The sequence below is a fragment of the Sceloporus undulatus genome, chromosome 7 (genome assembly GCF_019175285.1).
Source record: "Sceloporus undulatus isolate JIND9_A2432 ecotype Alabama chromosome 7, SceUnd_v1.1, whole genome shotgun sequence".
Classification (NCBI taxonomy): Eukaryota; Metazoa; Chordata; class Lepidosauria; order Squamata; family Phrynosomatidae; genus Sceloporus; species Sceloporus undulatus.
Window position 1 is genome coordinate 3,111,332 of NC_056528.1, and position 19,070 is coordinate 3,130,401.

At 45.9% G+C, this 19,070-nt stretch overlaps 1 protein-coding gene across 6 annotated transcripts in view; it reads right to left on the bottom strand.

Moving 5' to 3' along the window:
• SPSB1 (splA/ryanodine receptor domain and SOCS box containing 1) overlaps positions 1-19,070 on the bottom strand; it is a 43,007-nt gene that overhangs the window by 2,943 nt on the left and 20,994 nt on the right. For 3 of the 6 annotated variants that reach the window (XM_042478212.1, XM_042478214.1, XM_042478213.1), the window contains 2 exons: positions 6,654-6,775; positions 4,855-5,368 (listed from right to left, as the gene is read on the bottom strand). In XM_042478212.1, the coding sequence (XP_042334146.1) occupies positions 5,222-5,368; positions 6,654-6,775 (269 nt within the window). In that variant the 3' untranslated portion in view covers positions 4,855-5,221. Of the gene's footprint in view, positions 1-1,776; positions 2,005-2,366; positions 2,538-4,854; positions 5,369-6,653; positions 6,776-11,330; positions 13,955-19,070 lie in introns of those variants that run through there. The other 3 variants (XR_006104937.1, XM_042478215.1, XM_042478216.1) reach the window with 3 other exon arrangements.

The window sequence follows — 19,070 nt, forward strand, 5'->3', positions numbered from 1 at the left end:
TTGGTCAGTCTGTTTAGCCCCTTAGTCTCAAAGGTGCTACAAGATCTCTCGACATACTGATTCTACAGAATAATGCGGCTATATCTTTCAATTCTACAAAAACGCATGCTTTTTTTAAGAGGCTTTCTTGCAAAAGCAAGAATATCCGAATTGTCGCACCCCCAGGAAGACGAGAACAAGGTTTCTTTTAAATTCGAAAGGAGGTTGTTAAATGCACGCAACTTTCGCACGCCACCCTTGGGCCCACACCTGGACGTGGCGTAATGTAGACCCTGCCCAAGGGGCAGCGCCGGGCCATGCGCCACGAGGAAGACAAACCTAATCGCTTTCACACACTTGTGGGTTTTTAAATTCTCTTTCCCAAAAACACACATCGAAGGCAGGGACTCCGGCGTGGCTGAAATAACTCTGCTCGCTGTCGGCCGTCCAAGAACAGCTCGGCCTCCTCATAAAACAGTCTCTCACATCCATGCGGGGTTTTTGGGCGTCGCTAAGCGACCAGATACACAAAACACACCGCCTCGCACACAGGGCACCGTAAAACCTAATATCCCCCTCAGAGCCCAGCTTCGACTGAAGGAATTGTATCACCTAATTAGAACGGAGTTGTGTTCCCTGGCAAAAATAAAATAGCTTTTCCCTAACACCGAAGATCAATTCAGATTGCAGGAAAACTTGAGATTAATGAAACCCCTATATTGGGGTTTTCGTGGCATGGGTCTTCAGAGTTTGCCATTGCCATCCTCTGAGGCTAAGGGAGCCGACTTGCCCATGGTCACCCAGTGGGTTTCTGTGGCCCAGCCAGGATTCGAACCCTCATCTCCCAGAGTCATAGTCCAATGCTCAAACAACCACAGCAAGCTGGCGCTCTCTTGCTTTCGACCTCAAGAGGAACCTGAGGAAAACATCAGCTCCAAATGGGTTGGCCACAAACTGGTGTGCAAAACCTGGCGTCAGTGTGAACTGTCCACTTAGAAACTGGTTTGCGATACGCTATGTAATGTAGTGTGAATGACCCTTGGGCTGCAGCCTCTTTTTTCCTACATAGAGATGAAGGGGGGGAAATGATCATTTTGGTTTTCCTGACCTCTCTTCATTGTTTTGGTTTGTCCTTTTTAAGGTTTCGTTATTTCGGTTCGTCCCTTTGTGGTCCAAGAGAGGCATATCGAGGCACATACCATACCATGTGAGTCACTGTGGCATAGTGGTTTGAGCATTGGGTTATGGCTCTGGAGACCAGGGTTCGATTCTCGGCCATGGAAACCCATTGAACGACCTCAGGCAAGTCACGCTCTCTCAGCCTCAGAGGAAGGCGATGGCAACCATTGCTGAACAAATCTGAGAAAACCCTCTGATGAGCTTGCCTTAGAGTCACCGCAAATCGGAAACAACTTGAAGGCACACAACTCCGCTCTGTTTGGCACCTCACCAAACTACAAATCCCAAGATTTCTGGAGGACAGAGTCATGGGAAAGATCTTGTAGCACTTTCGAGACTAACAAAAAGAAAGAGGTTGGCAGCATGAGTTTTCGAAGGCTGTTTCCTCAGATGTCATTGGAGTTACAGTGGTGCCAAACAGCTTTATTTCTGCAGTGCAGATGCACCCAGGTTTGCCTAAAAGTAGGGTCGGCTCCATGGGACTTACTATTTATCCCTTGCCTCTTTTTCAGCTGAGCCAGAACAACTGCGTAACAAATGATGATGAACCAGCCAGGCGGCACAGATGAGAGCCGAGAGCTTTCCTCATTTGAACAGGAATGGGAAGGGATTACTCACCACCATCCGATAGCTAGCTCCAAATGTTGTCACCCTTTGATCCGAACAAGCGGATGCAGGCACTCCTTCAATCTCTCTCTTTCTCTACTAGGAAGACCGCTTTTCCTTGGCACCTGCCCGCCAGCACATGCCGCCGACAGCCAGCTCTCATTCCAGAAGGGCCACAGCTTCCCAGCTTTGCCACAAACTCAGCCGGGAAAAAGTAGTGAAGAAAGCATCATTCTACTGCTGGAGAAATATCAGAAACATAGAATCATAAAGAGTTGGAACAAACCACCAGGACATCCAGTCCAACCCCATTCTGCCATGCAGGAACTCTCAATCAAAGCATCCCCGAGAGATGGCCATCCAGCCTCTGTTTAAAAACCTCCAAAGAAGGAGACTCCACCACCCTCCGAGGGAGTATATTCCACTCTTGAACAGCTTTTACTGTCAAGAAGTTCCTCCCAATGTTGAAATTGAATCTCTTTTCCTCTAGTTTGCATCCATTGCTCCATGTTCTATTCTCTGGAACAGCAGAAAATAAGCTTGCTCCATCCTCAATGTGACACCCCTTCAAATACTTAAACAGAGCTATCATATCACCCCTTAATTGTCTCTTCTCCAGGGTAAACATACCCAGCTCCGTTCCTCATAGGGGTTCGTGGTTTCTAGACCCATCACCATTTTAGTCGCCCTCCTTTGGACACGCTCCAGCTAATGTGTTCTGCTGCAAGATGTCAACTGTCTCCGCATACACAGAAGACGACAGCGCATGAGGTCTGGACACAAACAAGACAATGGAAATAACATGAAGGAGCAACATGTAAAGAAACAACTATTTAACCGGACACTTTTCCCCCACTGTTAGTAGTACAGCCATATAGTTAGTCCTTAGTTAGTCACAGACTCTGTGGAGGTGACCCAGACCTTTAATGCTCTGAGTAGCTTCTGCCAAAAACTGAAAGTACTGTATTCTGTTCCAAACTGAAAGTGAGCATTGTCTGCTGAGCAAGGACTTCTTGTTTTTTGTTTTAAAGAGGAAACAGACAAGGATCTTCCCTGCAGGCTTGGACCCAAGCATCTCCGCTTTGCGAATTTAGCTTTTTCTTACAGCTGCTAGGCAAACCCTTCCTGCCACCTTCAATATGACATCTCTTCCAATATTTAAACATGGCACTGGGACCTTTGGGGGAACAAAATTACTCTCTGTCCATTGCTTCTAGCATATATTCATTCTCCTGGCTGAGATCTTTGGAGAAAGCAGCCAGCCAGCGGTGTGCGAATGGGAATGATCTTTTCCGCAACAGGCTGGACACTCCAAAGGATACAGCTGCATCCTCTGCATCAGGGATTTGGTCTGCGCTGTGTCTCTTTCTCACCCCAAACTGATTCCTAGACCGAAGCTGGCTTTCTAGGCTTCCCTCTTGGGTCCCAGCGGAACCGCTGCTGCCAAACATGTTCCTGTTTGATGCATCAGGTCAAAACATCACCTAAAGTTAAGACCGATTGAAAGAGGAAAAATCCCTCTCCCACAAACTGGAATCCTGGTAGGAGGTTAGACTATGCTGCGACTTATCGTTGTACGTTTCCAGAGAGTAGTGGATGAATGAGTGGAGTTCAAGTCCAAGAAAAGAGTTTCTACCTAAACATTAAGAACTTTATGACTATATGAGTTGTCTGACAGCTCCTTTAAACAGAGCTTGGATGGACATCTCTCAGCAGAGCTTTTGCATGGCAGGGGGTGGAGTTGATGGTCCTTGGGACCCCTTCCAACTCTATACCTCTATGTCTCAGCTGTATTGCTAATACAGCTGGCCCACCTTATCCACGGATTTTTTTTACCCATGGATTCAAGCATTACCGGCTTGAAAATATTGATAAAAAGTACAAATTCTAAATAGCAAACTTTGATTTTCCATTTTATATAAGGGGCACCATTTTGCTCTGTCATTATATTTAAAGGGGCTTGAGCATTTTGTTATCCATGGGGGATCCTGGAACCAAACCCCAGCAGATAACAAGGACCCACTATATCATTATATTTAATGGGACTTGAGCATCCACTGATTTTGTTATCCATGGGGGATCCTGGAACCAAACCCCAGCGGATAACAAGGACCCACCGCAATAGTAATAATAATAAGGCAGAATGGTGTAGGGGGTTAAGAGTGTTGGACTAGGTTTGGGTTCACAAGGGATGAAATCTCCATCTGCCCAAGAAGCTGACTTCGCTGAGACTGGGCCAGCCTAAGCTATCTGACAGGTTGTGTTATACGGATAAAACAGCGCGCATGTATGTATATGTGTGACATGTACTCTGTCCTGAAGTACTTGGGGGAGAGGCAGCTTAAAGATGTAGCAAATAAATAAAGAATAACTCAATTAGTAACATGTAGTTATCCATTAGCAATGCTAAAAAAAATATATGCCAAACTTTTCTATGGTTCTGGGGGGACATTTCCCTCCAATATATAAACACTCAACCCTCCACATTTGCTGGGGTTAGGACCACCGTGAATGTGGAAAAACTGCAAATAACAAAACCTGAGAGAACACCTCTCTAGGAATCTCTAGGTCCTCCAGTGCAACTCTGTGGTCAACATCTGCCAGACGCTGACCATAGAGTTGTGCTGGAGGAGCTACAAATGTCTAGAGGAGTGTTCTCTCTAGGAATCTCTATGTCCTTCAGTGTGACTTTTGGTTAAAGCTGATCCCATAACAGTGGGATCCTGGCATGCAGCCCAAAGGCCATACCTTGCCCACCACAATGTAGATGGTGCCAGTGCAGCACAGTGGTCAACATGGAGCCAACTATGTCTAATTCTATACCCAGCCTCTTTCCGTTGAAGAGCCAAATACATCTAATAAACCTCATTCTGCTGCTTGGGGGGTTGTTGGAGGTTTTGCGTCCAGATTATAAGACCACCCTTCTTGTGTATGACAATGCGCTGCTTCTCCTCCTCTGCCCATCTGTCTTTCCTTCTTTTCCCAGGCTGTGTTTCTTCCACCAGTTTCCTGGCTGCTTTGCAAAAAGGAAGGGTGACTGGAGATGGGAGTGTTCCCAATTATTCTTCTTTTTGGGGGGAGTTTTGTAGAATCGCCTGGTGCAGGGTGAGGCCAAGACTAGCCAGGAAGCTGGATGGGTCCCAGCCGTCTCGAGAATTTCCCTCCTTCGTTGGCAGCTGGAGAAGCGCGGAGAAGAATCGCTTTGGCAGGTGCTAGCAAGGGAAAAGAGAAGAAGGGAGCCGAGCAGTTGCAAGAAAGTCTATGAATTCTCCAGGTAGCACCTGGCAGCGGAAGAGCCATGCTCAGAACAATAGCCTGGAACGGTGGCAAAGTGACTCCCTGTCTGAACTTCAACCTTCCTTGTTCCAGAAACCGGGAAGATTTCCTTCTCCAGATCTCCAGCCTTGCTTGCAGGAAGAAGCACTTCGCCTTTTCTTGTTTGGTTCCATTATGAAACTTATGAAATCTTGCAAAGGTCGCCCACCATGTCTTTGCTTCTGGCTCGGGTCCACTTCTTCCCACCCCAAAATGACCGCATCGTCGCAGTCAAGGAACGGCAACATTTTTTGCAGAGCAGGCACACACCCCTCCGTGTCTTGACAATCTGAGAAACGTTAAAGCAACAATACAGGCAGCTGACTTCATCCATATCAAGCAACCCTCTGTGTCTGTCTCTGTGTTGTGTCTCCCCAAGTAGTTTCCAACTTATAGCCATAGTTCAATGCTATGGAGTTCTGGGAACCGTAGTTTTGTGAGATGTTTAGCCTTCCCTGTTACAGAGCTCTGGTGCCACAACCAACTCCAAATCCCCGGATGCCATAGGATGGAGCCAGGGCAGTTAAAGCAGCATCAAACTGCATTAATTCTGCAGTACGGCAGGAGCCTAAGTGTCTCAGAAAACTCCAAATCTAGGTTTCCATAGGATGGAACCAGGACAATGCAAAGTAGCCTCTCAGTGCGATAGTTGTGTTGTGTGGCTACATATTTGGTTGGACACTGTGCAAAATGAATGCTGGACAAGAGAGTGCTTTGGTTTGGTGAAGCCATATTCTTGGTGTATATTAAGATTGATATCCTGCCTTTTGGATGCTTGCGCATTACTTAGGATGGTTAGCAGCCTATAAAAACCATTTCTGCAATGCAATAACATGTCGAAATCAGAACCAGATCCCAAAATGCAAACCTGATTCTTCAAGGAGAGTATTTCCTCATCCCCAAAAACTGCTGACTCTCTATGGTCCAAAACACATTGCAGAAACAATCCAGTTTGAGAACTCCTTAACAGCCATAGTTCAATGCTAGGAAATTCCGGAAACTGTAGTTTTGTGAGCTCTGGTGCCACAATAAACTACGATTCCCAGGATTCCCTAGCACTGAGCCAGGGCAGTTAAAGCGGTCTCAAACTGGATTGTTTCTGCAGTGTGTTTTGGACCATAGAGACTCTGGAGCAGGAGTTCAGCTTTCCGCGGACAGGGCAATACTCTCCTTGAAGAATCAGGTTTGCATTTTGGGATCTGGTTCTGAGTTTGACCTGAGGCAGAGTTTGGGAAACGTTCTGGTTTGGACCGTAACTCCCAGTTTCTCCCAGTCAGCTTGGTCACGGGATTCTGAGAACTGTGGTCCAAAAGGGAAAAAAGGTCAAGCTGGTAAAGTGGGAAGAGAGAGAAACCGGGACACTTCAAAAGCAGATCAGAAAGTGGAATGACAGAGGATTAATCTGAATTGCAAAACTGAGATAGTTGGAGATATCAGGACAGAACGGGATAATTTCTAGCAAATGTCTTTATCTTAGAAGGAAGGGCCTTCCACTTTCGAATAGCGTTCTATTTTTAAAGGCAAACTCCCCCCTTTGCTTTGGAATGCCTCCCAAATATGCGCAAAACTTTTACCATGTGCGTGTTTTGTTCAAAGGCTTCGGTCCAATCTCTCTCTCTCTTTCTCTCTCGGGGGAGACGGTTGGGTAAGGTTTCTTGGAGGCAGCCGCGGCGCTCGGGCGGGGCCAAGGCGCTTCCTGGAAAAAGGAGGCAAAAAGAGGATCGCAAAAGCCACAACAACAACCCTGTTCTCAGGACATCAGATGTCAGAGTTCCGCTAATAGTCAACAGGAGGCCTGCTGGAAACAAAGGCGTGGAAAGCTGGTGAGAACAGAAACCCAGACACACACACACACCAAAAACACCCTTGTTATATAAATATTGCACTGTGGCTTCGCAGAAATGACTTCCCGATCGTTTTCTCAAGGTTTGGAGAAAGGGAGGGAGGGATACGAAGAAGCGCAGGTGGCTTTCACATTACAAAAGAAAAGGCGAGGGTCTCTGTTAGGTTTCCCAAACTTTGGGCCCCATACAGACAGGCCAAAATAAAGCTGCTTCGGTCACTTTGGAGGTACGCTGTTTAAATGATCATGCGTCCTAACAGTCCAGAAGCCGCACCAAAGCCATGATCCAGTCCTAAGGATCGGAGCACAGCTTTGGTGCAACTCCGGACTCTTAGGGACCATGCATCTTTAAACAGCATACCTCCAAAGTGACCCGAAGCAGCTTTATTTTGGCCTGTCTGTATGGGGCAAGTCAGCCATCTCGATACATATTCAAAGATTGCCTTGCTGGCCATGCAGCAAAATACAGTGGTCCTTTCATGTTCAGTGGAGTTAGGGGTGAAAGACCCATGAATGTGGAAGAACTGCAAATAAAGAAACACTATTCTTTTTACCGAAGAGAACACAAAGGTGGCCAGTTTTTTGTGCAACAGCAAAGGTGGCTTCTTAAAATTTCATAATATTTATTTCGTTTTAATATAATTTTATAAGTGAAATCTTAACCATTACCTACTTTTACAATCTGATGGTTTATTGTGATGTTTGTCGATTGGTTGACCAAAGAGGACACCTCTCTAGGAATCTCCAAGTCCTCCAATGCAACTCTATAGTCAACACCTGCCAGATGTTGACCATAGAGTCATGCTGGAGGACCTACAAATGCCTAGAGAAGTGTTGTCTCTAGGAACATCTAGGTTCTTCAGTACAACTCTATGGACAACGTCTGGCAGAGATGCTAGCGCAGACTAACACAGCTATGCCTTTGAATTCTTTCTTTCAGTGAGTCTCAAAGGCGCTACAAGATCTTTCCATGTACTGATCCTACAGACTAACACGGCTATAACCCTTACTGTCAGCCAAAGAGCATAGCCATTGAGTTGGACTCCCAACGTATCTGGAAGTTCATTGAAGAACTGCAGAGGAAGAAAAGAAAATAGAAAAGCAAAAGTATTTAAAACAACAACAACAACAACAACAACAACAACAAGAGAGGTTTTAGACTGGGTTTGCTTGTTTGTTTTGATTGGAGCTCAAATATCGCCTTTTCCCATCCGTCATCCCACATCTGTGACAAGGCTGTTGCAAAGCCTTAAAGGAAGGAAGGTTGCTTTGCAAAACATAAGCCTGCGCAGGGTTAGGGAGAAATCGCCCGGAGCATCTCCGAACCCTGGCTACGGTTTCGGCTACCTTGCCTCTTTCCAAGTTCCCGCAAATAACAAATGTTGTGTACATTTCAAACAATGTATGCAACACGACTAGGAAAAGAGCGCAGGCCAGGGAGCGCATGGCGGAGGACGCCAAACAGGAACCAAATGAGCCAAGGCACCGTCGAATTCCAAAGCAGGAGGCAATTTTGTTTTTTGAAAGAGGGGAAGAAAATACATATCCCTAAACAGTAAGCAAGCTGTAAAACACACCAAGTCAGACACAACATTTGGCAGCAGTTTCAAATAGTTCTCTGTCTGAAAGGCCGAGGCGGCGAGAGACTTGTAAATCACAATCCTCTCTCTTTTCCCCTGTATCCTTTCAGCTAAAAGGCGGCCAACAGCATCATGTGTTTACTTTCCCCCCTCCAAAAGAAAGATGCACATGACAACTTGCACCCTTTATGTATTCATTTGCATTTGTTCCCTCCCTACGCAGATGGAAAACTGCACAGACCAGCTGACAGATCGGTAAAAATAAAACAGTCCCTGCCCTTAGGCTTCAAGGAAAAGGAAAAGAGAAAGACCGACATGACATGAAAGGAAGAGAAGGGGAGGGCAAAGGAAAACAAGGAAACTCAGGCACAAGTTCTTAATGCAATGCGGTTCCTGCATTTAATGCCATACAGCTGTGTTGCTTGCAATGCAGATTTCAGCACAATTGCGGGGCTAAAATGAACACACAAGTTGTGTTCGTTTCCAGAGAGGTCAGAATTGGTGACGGTGACACATGTCTTGATTAAAGCTTGTTTGGATGGTGAAGTCGAAGGCTTCCATGGCTGGCATCCATAGTTTTTGGTGGGTTTTTCGGACTACATGGCCATGTTCTGGAAGTGTTTATTCCTGACGTTTCGCCGGCATCTGTGGCTGGCATCTTCAGAGAATGCATTTTCTAAAGATGCCGGCGAAACGTCAGGAATAAACTCTTCCAGAACATGGCCACAGAGCCTGAAAAACGCACAAACCTGTTTGTATTATTCAAACTCACGCTATGTGGGTCTGCCTTTGGAAGCTTTTGTAGGTGATTCAAAATGCTAATGACTGGGGATGGCATCCAGTTAGGGATGTATACATTAGTGCATCATGTTACACCTGCGGGGCCAAAATGTGACAACTACACATACTCTGGTTATAGCAGCAGAACTGTGAGGTACCTCTGTACCTTGTCTTTACATGCTGCAATTTCACATTGCAATTGGACATACTGTTGGACTAGGGCACTCTGTACTCTGCATTGAGCCTGCACAACTTTTAAGATGCTCGCGGGAATGTTTTTTTCACCATCCCGCTACTATCACAAATATGTTTGCTGAGATAGAGAGGCCTTCCGTAGAAGTTGTGGTGCAAAGATACATCACCTGTTTTATGCCTTCTTTAAAAGGTCCAACCTTGGTGCCCAATTCTGAGATCCTGCTCAAGAGGTACTCTGTTTGCCCCTGGCAAACAATCTCCTTCAGGGCAACTCCTTCATGTTTGGAGCCCAAGCAAACAACGGTTATCAGTACCGGAAGACTGGCTACCTTGAGCTAATATTGGCTTTCTAATCTTTAAAATGTTTGGGAACACAAAAAATATTGCATCCAGCATGGTCCATGCATCCCTCCCCAAAAAAAAAGCAATCCAAAGAGTGTTCCGGGACTTGGACTCCAAAAAAGGCACTTTCCCCCCAGCAATGAATTCCAACCAGTTCATGTGCGCACAGCCATGTGCAAAGAGCATCCCACTGGATCTGCTTTCCAACCCCCTCCTCATGGCCAGGCCAAGGGGTCCCCACAGCAACCAACCAACATAAACACCACACACGGCAAGGCCATTTATTTTGGGCGGCCGACTACAGCTGGCCCCAGCCCGTTTGGGTGTCTGGAAGTCAGCGTGAACCAAATAATTCTTTCTTCCTTTTCTCTCCTGGCCCCCAAATTCCTCCCAGGGAGGCTTTTTTTGAGCCTAGCGCAACCCACATTCCATCCGCAACCATGAAGGGGAATGAATGGGAGACGGTGGCGTTGCTTTGCCCACATATGGTCCGAGATAAAAGTGCTTTTTTAAAAATCCACCAGGAACCATGCCCGCCTCTACCTCCCCCAATCAAAAATCCAAAATGATTAATACCACCAGGGAAGCTTAAATATGAAACAGGAACGTTGTATTATCAATTTAAAAAAACAAAAGGAAACCGTTCCGTATGGAGTTAGATCAGGGACGGAGCCCATGGTGGTCCGAAAGCTATTTTTATAGCCTCCATTGTCGTTGTGTTGTTGTCCAAGTCATTTCCGACTTACGGCACCCCTAAGGTGAACCCGTCATGGGGTTTCTTGGCCATATTTATTCAAAGGGGTTTGCTATTGCCTTCCTCTGAGGCTAAGAGTGTGTGACTTGCCTAAGTAGATTTCATTAGCTGAGTGCGGACTCGAACCCTGGTCTCCAGAGTCCTAGTCCAACACTCAAACCATGGCACCATACTGTCTCTGTCATAGCTGTCTTATCATCTTTCTATCCTGACCAAAACAAAAGGAGTGAACTGCCAATTCTGGAAGCCTCCCCGAGTGCCAATTCTCCTTTTATACATTCCTTTTTGCACTGTTTAATACTGAACATTTCCACTGGCTCCATCCAGAGAAGTATACAGGGATACTCATGTTAATGAAGACTATTTCCTGGGCATTACTTTGAGAGAATCAATTTGGTACCAGAGGCAGAAATTACATGGAAGGAAGATGGACGGGTTCCTACACAACAAAAAGAACATGTTTCAGTGAATCTTAGAACCATGGAATTCTAGAGTTGGAAGAGACCCCAAAAGCCATCCAGATCAACCCCATTCTACCATGCAGGAATACACAACCAAATCCTGTGTTTTGCAGTGCTGAGCTGTTTTGGGTAGGCAAAAATAGCTTAGTAAAAATCTGAAGGTTGTGGCAGAGGCTTTATAGTACTCCCAAGAATATATGTGGCCCATTTTGCTCACCTCTTTGTACAATTCTCACACACACACACAAACAGTGCTAGGTGCCACCGGACACATAGGAATAACCATCCCAGACTCACAGTATTTAATAAACTTTTATTTTTTAAAAAATTGATTACTGATCATCTATAATCAATAGTGAGGGGAAAGGTAGTGAAAGGTTTTAAAAGCTACGCAACCAAAGGGTGGAAACCGGAGGGGAGAGGAAGGAAGGATGTCAAGATGGCTGCAGGGAAACACAAAATGGAGGACATACGGCCCATTCCCGGTGTCAGTGGAAGAGATACAAGTAGGACTGAAAGAGATAGAGAGAGATATAAAAAGAGAAACAAGTCCAGCTTTGTCCACGTTTAAAATCCTTTGTGCAATTTCAAAGTGTCCCGCGTCTAACAGCTTTTAAAAAAGGAGGCAGGTCGCGGTCTTCTCCCTAAATCCGAACTTGGCACCGATTGTGTGCTTTAAAAAACAACAACAAACCCTAGGCAAATTTCTTCATTTAAAAGAAAGAAAGAAAAATAATAATAATAATAATAATTTCCTACAGCAGCATTTCTTAAAAACATAAACCCAAAGACAATCCTCTTACATACAAAAATGCAAAATATATATATAATATATTAACATTTCCTAACAAACAAGCTAATTTTTGTACCTATACAGAAGGTTTTGTTGCATTTTAAAAAAAGGAGTACACACCCGACACAAATCTGGTGAGACGAAGAGAAGAGACGACGGTGCTTCCCTCTCCCCATAAGGAAAATATGTGCAAAAATATACCTTTCGGTGAAGGAGCTTAGAAGCTTGATAACTTGGCTGAGATAATATAGCCCCAACTGCTTGGATAGGGGAGAATTTGCTCTCCCAGAGTAACCTTTGTGGTACCTTCTTGGATCAAGCCCTCTAGGATTCAAAAACAACCTTTCTAACTGTTGTACCCAACGGAGGGGAGTTTCTAAGAGGACATTGCTCTCTGCAAGCTCAAAAAGTAAAGAGAGTGAGTAATTCCTGGGAAATTGCAAGCCAAGGGTCAGGGACCCTCTTGAGCACATTTCAGAAGATGGAAATGATGTGGCATCCAGATGTTGTTGGGATCGCAACTCCCAACCTTCCCTTGCCATGCTGGCTGGGAGCTGCAATCCAACCCCATGATTCTCTATGGCTAGGTTTGCCGGGCTGCAAACAGAAGAGGGTTTTCCAGGCCTTAAATAGTTGTACAGGAGAGAGACTTTCAGCCAGGGTTGCTTGTCACACTAGGTAACAAGTAGCACTGGCTGAACTTCCCTCTTCTACAGTGGGAAGCATAGGAGCACTCTCCAGTTTTCAATCTGGCAACGCTTTCCAAGGCTTCAATCTCGGTTGGGCACAAGAGGACGGGAAATGGAAACCTGTGGCTAAGGGCAGGGATAATGCAGCCACCGAGATGCTGAAGGACTGCAAAGCCCAGCAGTTCTCACCAGCAGAACCAATGGTCAGGAATACTGGGAGGCACAATCCAACAACATCTGGAGGGACACGTGAATCTGGGGGTCTGGTCAGTGAGGCAGGGAATACAGCCTCAGTTGGTTACCTGCTAATACCCATGTTCCATCCCTATAACTGCAACTCCCAAGACCACTACAAAAGGTGTTACTACATTTGGGGTTTAAGGCTGACTGTCTCCTCTTTTGACTCAAAGCTCCATCATATCCCCCCAGATAGCAATGGTGAGAGTTACAGTCTAGCACATTCAGAAGGGTGTATGCCGGAGAACGTAACACAAAGTCAGTCCAGGAGAGCAAATTCCCTGAGATTTTAGGAATTCCCTAAATTCCTTACTCACAAGCAGGGTCTTTGTGCCATTCTAAGCCCCCCTCCAAATTATTCCTCCCATTCTTGTTGCCCCAACCTCCGAGCTACAGATTCAAGTGAATACTCAGAAAGATGAGTTATTTTGAGCATCCAAGTCGTCTCTCGGCCTCAGGTGGGTGGCGATGGTTCACGGGGCACCCACACCGAGAAGACATTGCCCATTTTGGATATCAAGCATAGCCCTTTGACATCCACAATGGCTCCTTATTCCAATATAGTCTAACTATGAGTCCACAGGGAGTGATCTTTTTGGTGCCGAAGTGCTGGAGGGGGTATGGGGTACGAATTCCGTCATCCTTAGGATCGTGGCAGGCCACCTCACGCTCCATCTGTAGCACCTTGCATCGTACTCCACAGCTTCAACTTCTCCTTTTCCAAACGATTTGATCCTTAACAGACCTGGGCAAAGTGGTAGTGTCAAGAGCTTGGGTCTGTCTGGCAGAAGAATCGGAGAGCTGGGATCTCCCAGAGATCGATGGAAAACAAAAGGTGGCTAAACCAGATGGGGAGTGACTCATTTGGCACGGGGAGAAACAAGGCATTGCTCTTGGGCTGGAATCTTCGGTAGCAAAACAAAGACAATTCAGAAAAGGGTGTGTAGGGACGGTGCATATGTGGAGAAGCAATGGGAATCCCTGTCCAGAGATGCCAAAAAGGAATGCTCCTTTCCGGCTGCCTCTTCATTTTGCTTCTTGACAAAGAGAGTCGTCCGGCCACAAAATGGAGGTCATTGGTAGAGAAGGTAGCTCTTGAGGGATTCCGGCAGCGGCAGTTTGTGGATCTCATTCAACCGATCCTTGCCCAGAGCGAGTCGCACAGATCGCCGGCAGAGGTCCATCAGAGGCAAAGGTTCAGCTGCAAGAAAGAGAACGAAACACATAGCGTTAATCACAGAACTGGACTGGAGCAGATGGCCTTTATATAATATATATAAAGCATGAGCTTTCGTAGACCTCAGCCTACTTCTCCAGATGTACATTTGCATCTGAACAGGAAGGCTAAAGTCTATGAAAGCTCATGCTACCCACTTCCTTGTTTCCATTAGTCTCAAAGGCGCCAAGATCCCTTTGTATACTGAGTTTCCAGACTAACATGGCTATATCTTAGACCTCCTAAAAGACTGTTCTACAAAATCATATATAACCACCAAAGGCCTGGCTAAACAGAAGATTGCTGGCAGAAAGAGAGGAGAGGAGGAGACAGTTTTGCTTTTGGTGAGAAGGACTTTCATAGCCTATGGAGCAGCCACCAAGAAAGACCTCTGTAAAATGGAGACAGTCAGAATGTACCTGGCAAAGCCATCAGTTGTGGCAAATTTGACACAGGCGACTGTTAAACAAAGCTCCAGGTGTTGTTGGGACTGCAGCTCCCAGCAGTCCTAACCACATAGTTGATAGAGGTTCTGGGAACTGCAGTCCAACACCTGGTGGGTTGCATGATTCCCATCCCCAACGCACCATTTATGTAAACCCAATTTTTTAATGTCTGTGCCTTCAAGTCGCCCATTGACTTACAGTGACCCCATGAGTTTCAGAGGCTTTTCTTAAGCAAGGAATTCTGAGAGGCGGATTTTGCCAGCTCCTTCCTCTGAAATAGAGCTGACGGCACATGGTATTCGTTGGCTCCTTTCCTTTCCTTTCAGGATCAAGAATGACAACTTATGCAAGCGCATTTAATTGACATGGCATGGAAAAAAAGGGTTCAGAGTTCCCTCGGTCCAAGCAGCAAGCTCCCTGGATGCCGGGTTTTGGTCAACAAAAGGGTACGTAACATTGCACATACCACACTCTCTCCTCCTGCCAAGCCTGCACATGTTTGCGCCACTTAAAACAGCCTCCGATACCTTGCCAAACCTTTTTGTTTTGTTTTGGGCTAGTTTCAACTGCAGGTTGCTCAAACACTGGCCCAGAAATCTAGCAGGCCTCCTGGTACCTTGTTTCGTTCCCTTTGCTCTTCTGCAACACTTAACATGGAGCTCTGTGTAACTCTAAGATGGACACAACCTGTAAGATGAATACAAACTTTGCAATACATTCTGCACTGCAGCTATTTCAATTCTGAATTCTGAGCCTTGTCTAAGATCTGTACATTAGGTTTGCAAAACAGTGTATCATTTATTCTTCTATTAATTATTATCTCACCTCCTTTTCCTCGTCTTCTCTTTTCTTTCTATTGCTCTCTCCTCTCCTTAACTTCATTTACGTGGTGCATGTGCCTCCAAAGTCACCTCTCTATTAATGGTGACCCCATGAATTTCAGAGTGTTTTCTTAGGCAACGAAGTCTCAAAAGAGGTGGTTTTGCTAGGTCCTTCCTCTGAAATATCACCTAGAGCATCCAGGATTCAATGGTGGTCTCCCGTCCAAGTACTAACCAGGGATGAACCTGTATGTAGGGAGACCTTGTAGCACCTTTGAGAGTAACTGAAAGTAAGAAGTTCTTTCGAAAGCATGAGCTTTCGTAGACTAAAGTCTACCTCCTCAGATGCATTTGCAGAGATGTCCCTGCTTAACTTACAAGATCAGCATTTCCCAAACTTTGGTCCTCTGCATGTTTTGGACTTCAGCTCCCAGAATTCCTGATGATGAATTCTGGGAGTTCAAGTCCAAAAAGCCTAGAGGACCGACGTTTGGGAACCACTGCTTTAGGGTATTTCGGTCAACCTCAATAGGTGCTCATGATCATGATCCACATGATTTTTGATGCCAAAAAGGATCACAAACAGCACAGAAGGAAAAAAATCACGTGGACGTGAAGGGCTGCTGCCAGTCAAATGGACCAAACAGCTTCATAGAGCAGCTTTATTACAAGAACATGGGAACACAATGTACAACTAAGACAAGGAGAGAAAACCAGTATTTGACTACTGTAACTTCTAGGAACCAATGTGGTGCAGTCGTCTGAATGCTGGACTGGGAGAACCAGAGTTCGAATCCCCGCTCAGCCATGGAAACCCACTGTATAGATTTTGGGCAAGTCATACTCTCTCAGCCTCAGACGAAGAGACATGGGTAGAAAACCCATTCTGTCGAGACAACCCTGTGATAAGTTTGCCACAAGTCAGAGAGGACTTGAAGGCATCACACGACAACAACTAGAGTGTCCTAAGTTGGGTACGATCCTTGCGGCATTCCAGGTGTTCTGGGACTGCAGCTCCTAGCAGCCCCAATGCTGATGAATGCTGGGATTTGCAGTCCTAGAAGCACCTTTGCTCGGGGTGTTAACAATAACAAAAAGGATTTTGTTCAAATTCCCTGAACACTGACACAAGGCATTTATACACTGACTACGAGAAGCTGCTGCAATTTCAGACAGATCCTTTATGAAAGGTCTAAGAAGCATGGCATAGTGGTATGAGTGTTGGACTATGACTCTGGAGACCAGGGTTCAATTCCCAGCTCAGCCATGAAACCCACTGGGTGACCCTGGGCAAGTCACACACTCTCAGCCTCGCAGGGTGGCTGCTGCCAACCTCCTCTGAAGAAATCTTGCCACGAAAATCCCATGAGAGGTTTGCCTTAGGATTGCCGTAAGTTGGAAATGACTTGAAGGCACACAACAGCAACAAGGAGGAACAGTTTAACTGCATGCATCTGCAAAATTTTACACATACATGCTCCTGTGCAACACATAGACCAGAGGCAGGCAACCATAGAGGGAGTGGGGTCATTTGTATGTTTCTTATTTGTCCTTTTAAATCGACGCGTGTTTTAACCGACGTCATGCATCTGTTATAATGCCACTTCTGGATGCCATTATTGCCTGATTTGGGCCATTTTGGGTGGCTTGAACCCACTGGCCCATTAGCAGCTAGTTCTGGTTGTTTCTGGCTGGCTTCGGGGTGAAATCATACCCACAACTTTAAACTTTGGTGCATCTAGACTTCCAAATGCACCAAAATATCACAATGTAGCCCACAGCCGGGCATTTAGGGGATGCATTTTTGGCTCCCAACAGCCTGATGCCACCTGGATTCTGTATTTTTGGCACAACAACCCATCCCAGTCCTGATGCAAGGAAAGTAGCTGGGTTCCATCAAAGTTCCAAGAGTTTGGAATTGAAGAGTTATTATTCCTTGCCAGATCCTGCTTGCAAAACCCAACTGGCACGCTCTCGGGGGAAAACAACAACCCGCAAACCTCTCCCGTTTCTAATCCAGCTGCGAGGACGGGTCAAGTCTTGACCGAGGCAGTGCCCCTCTCCCTTGGCAAGGAGATCTTAAAGAGCTGGTTTCCTGTTGACTCAGTTTTCCTGAAAAATCCCTGAATATCTCATAGACTCTGCGGGCAGGACACCTGCAGGCCTTGTGCAAGCAAAGGCCCGACGTCATGGAGAAGGGTCATAAAAAGTCTCCCACCCCACGCCGGGCAAAGCCCTCCTCGGCTTCATGGTCCCAGCTGCAGTTTCCTCCCGGGGCCTATTTTCCACTGAGGTAGCTGAAGGCTCAATCATACAACACACAAAAATGACCACTGGCCTGTTGGAAAAAGGCAGAGGAGAGGCAGGGAAGGAGAAGGAATGATTCCAAACTCTTGGAACTGGTTCATCAGGGTTTCGTGTCCGCTAGGGAAAGTTAAACAGCTCCAGAACCAAGTGAAAAAACACCCTTGGGTTTCCCTTTTCAAAGCAGCTGCTCTCAAAGATGAAATGATGTTAGATCAGGGAATGGGGGAAACTATAGGGACATGGGTGAATGTCCCATTTCTACTAAAAGGGACTTTTGGGGAGCAGTGGTGCCACCCTTTTTAGGGTGTCACTTGGTGTGATCCGCACCCCCTACACACCCGCAAATGACACCCCTGGCCAGTGCTTATATTCCATTGTATCCCCAAAGACAGAAGGCCAATTCAAACAAAGCAGGTCAAACATTATACGCCTTGCACACCCAGTGTGCAACACAACAGTTCCCCGAGTGCAGAATTTCCATCAGCTTAGTCTTCGGTTCCCATTGTTTGCTCAAAGGTCTGGCTGGCCAAACGAAACAAAGCCAGCTTCTTTGGCCTTCTGCTTGTTTACAATGTGGTTTAGCTTGTGGAAATTCAAGATACTGTATCTGCATTAAACTTGGGTGTGCATAACCAAGATGCCACTGCAGGTTGCCCTATCAACACATCACCTCAATTCCCAAACCTTGCTGGAGATAGGGTAGCAGGAAAAGGAAAATAGTCCTGGGAGGTGCAGACCAAGAGAGTAACTTCTCCAAACTCTGGGATGGATGCTTATGCATTTTATGGAAGCCTATCCATCTTATGGATGCATCTTATGGAACCCTATCCATTTTATGGATGCCTAAGTTTTTAACTGTATTGTGTTTTTAGACTGTAAGCTGCTTTGAGTCTCAATTTTGGGGGGAAACAGGGGTATAAATAAATTTAACTATCACCATCATCACCATTATCATCATCATCTTTCCTACCTTTATCTTCCTTGGAGAGCCAGCATGGTGGAGAGTGTGACTTGACCAGGAAAACGAGATTTGAATTCTTGCTCGGCCATAAAATCCACTAGGTGACCCTGGCCAAGTCACACTTTCTCAGCCTCAGAGGATGGCAATGACAACCCCCTCTCTAAAGAAACTTGCCAAGAAAACCCTGCAATAGGTTTGCCTTAGGGTCGCCGTAAGTCAGAGGCAACTTGAATGGACAAAACAACCACCACTAATAGTGGGGGTGATGCCATGAGATACCACACCAAGTGATGCCAACCCTAGTGAGGCCACATCATACATTTTTAACACTGAAGATCTTGAGAATTGACCCTCACCCCTGCTTGTGTCTCCAGCCAAGGGTTAGGGACTCTGCCTCCTTCCTGCAACTCATGCAAGATTTGCACGAGTTGAAGAAAAAAGGACCAAAATTGACTATTTCTTTTGCCTCCAAAGTCAGGTTCTATCAGCGCCTCTGCCATGACCACATTTCCAATCTGCAAGGGGATGATAAAAACCCAATATGTTCTCCTAAGTGTTTACAACTG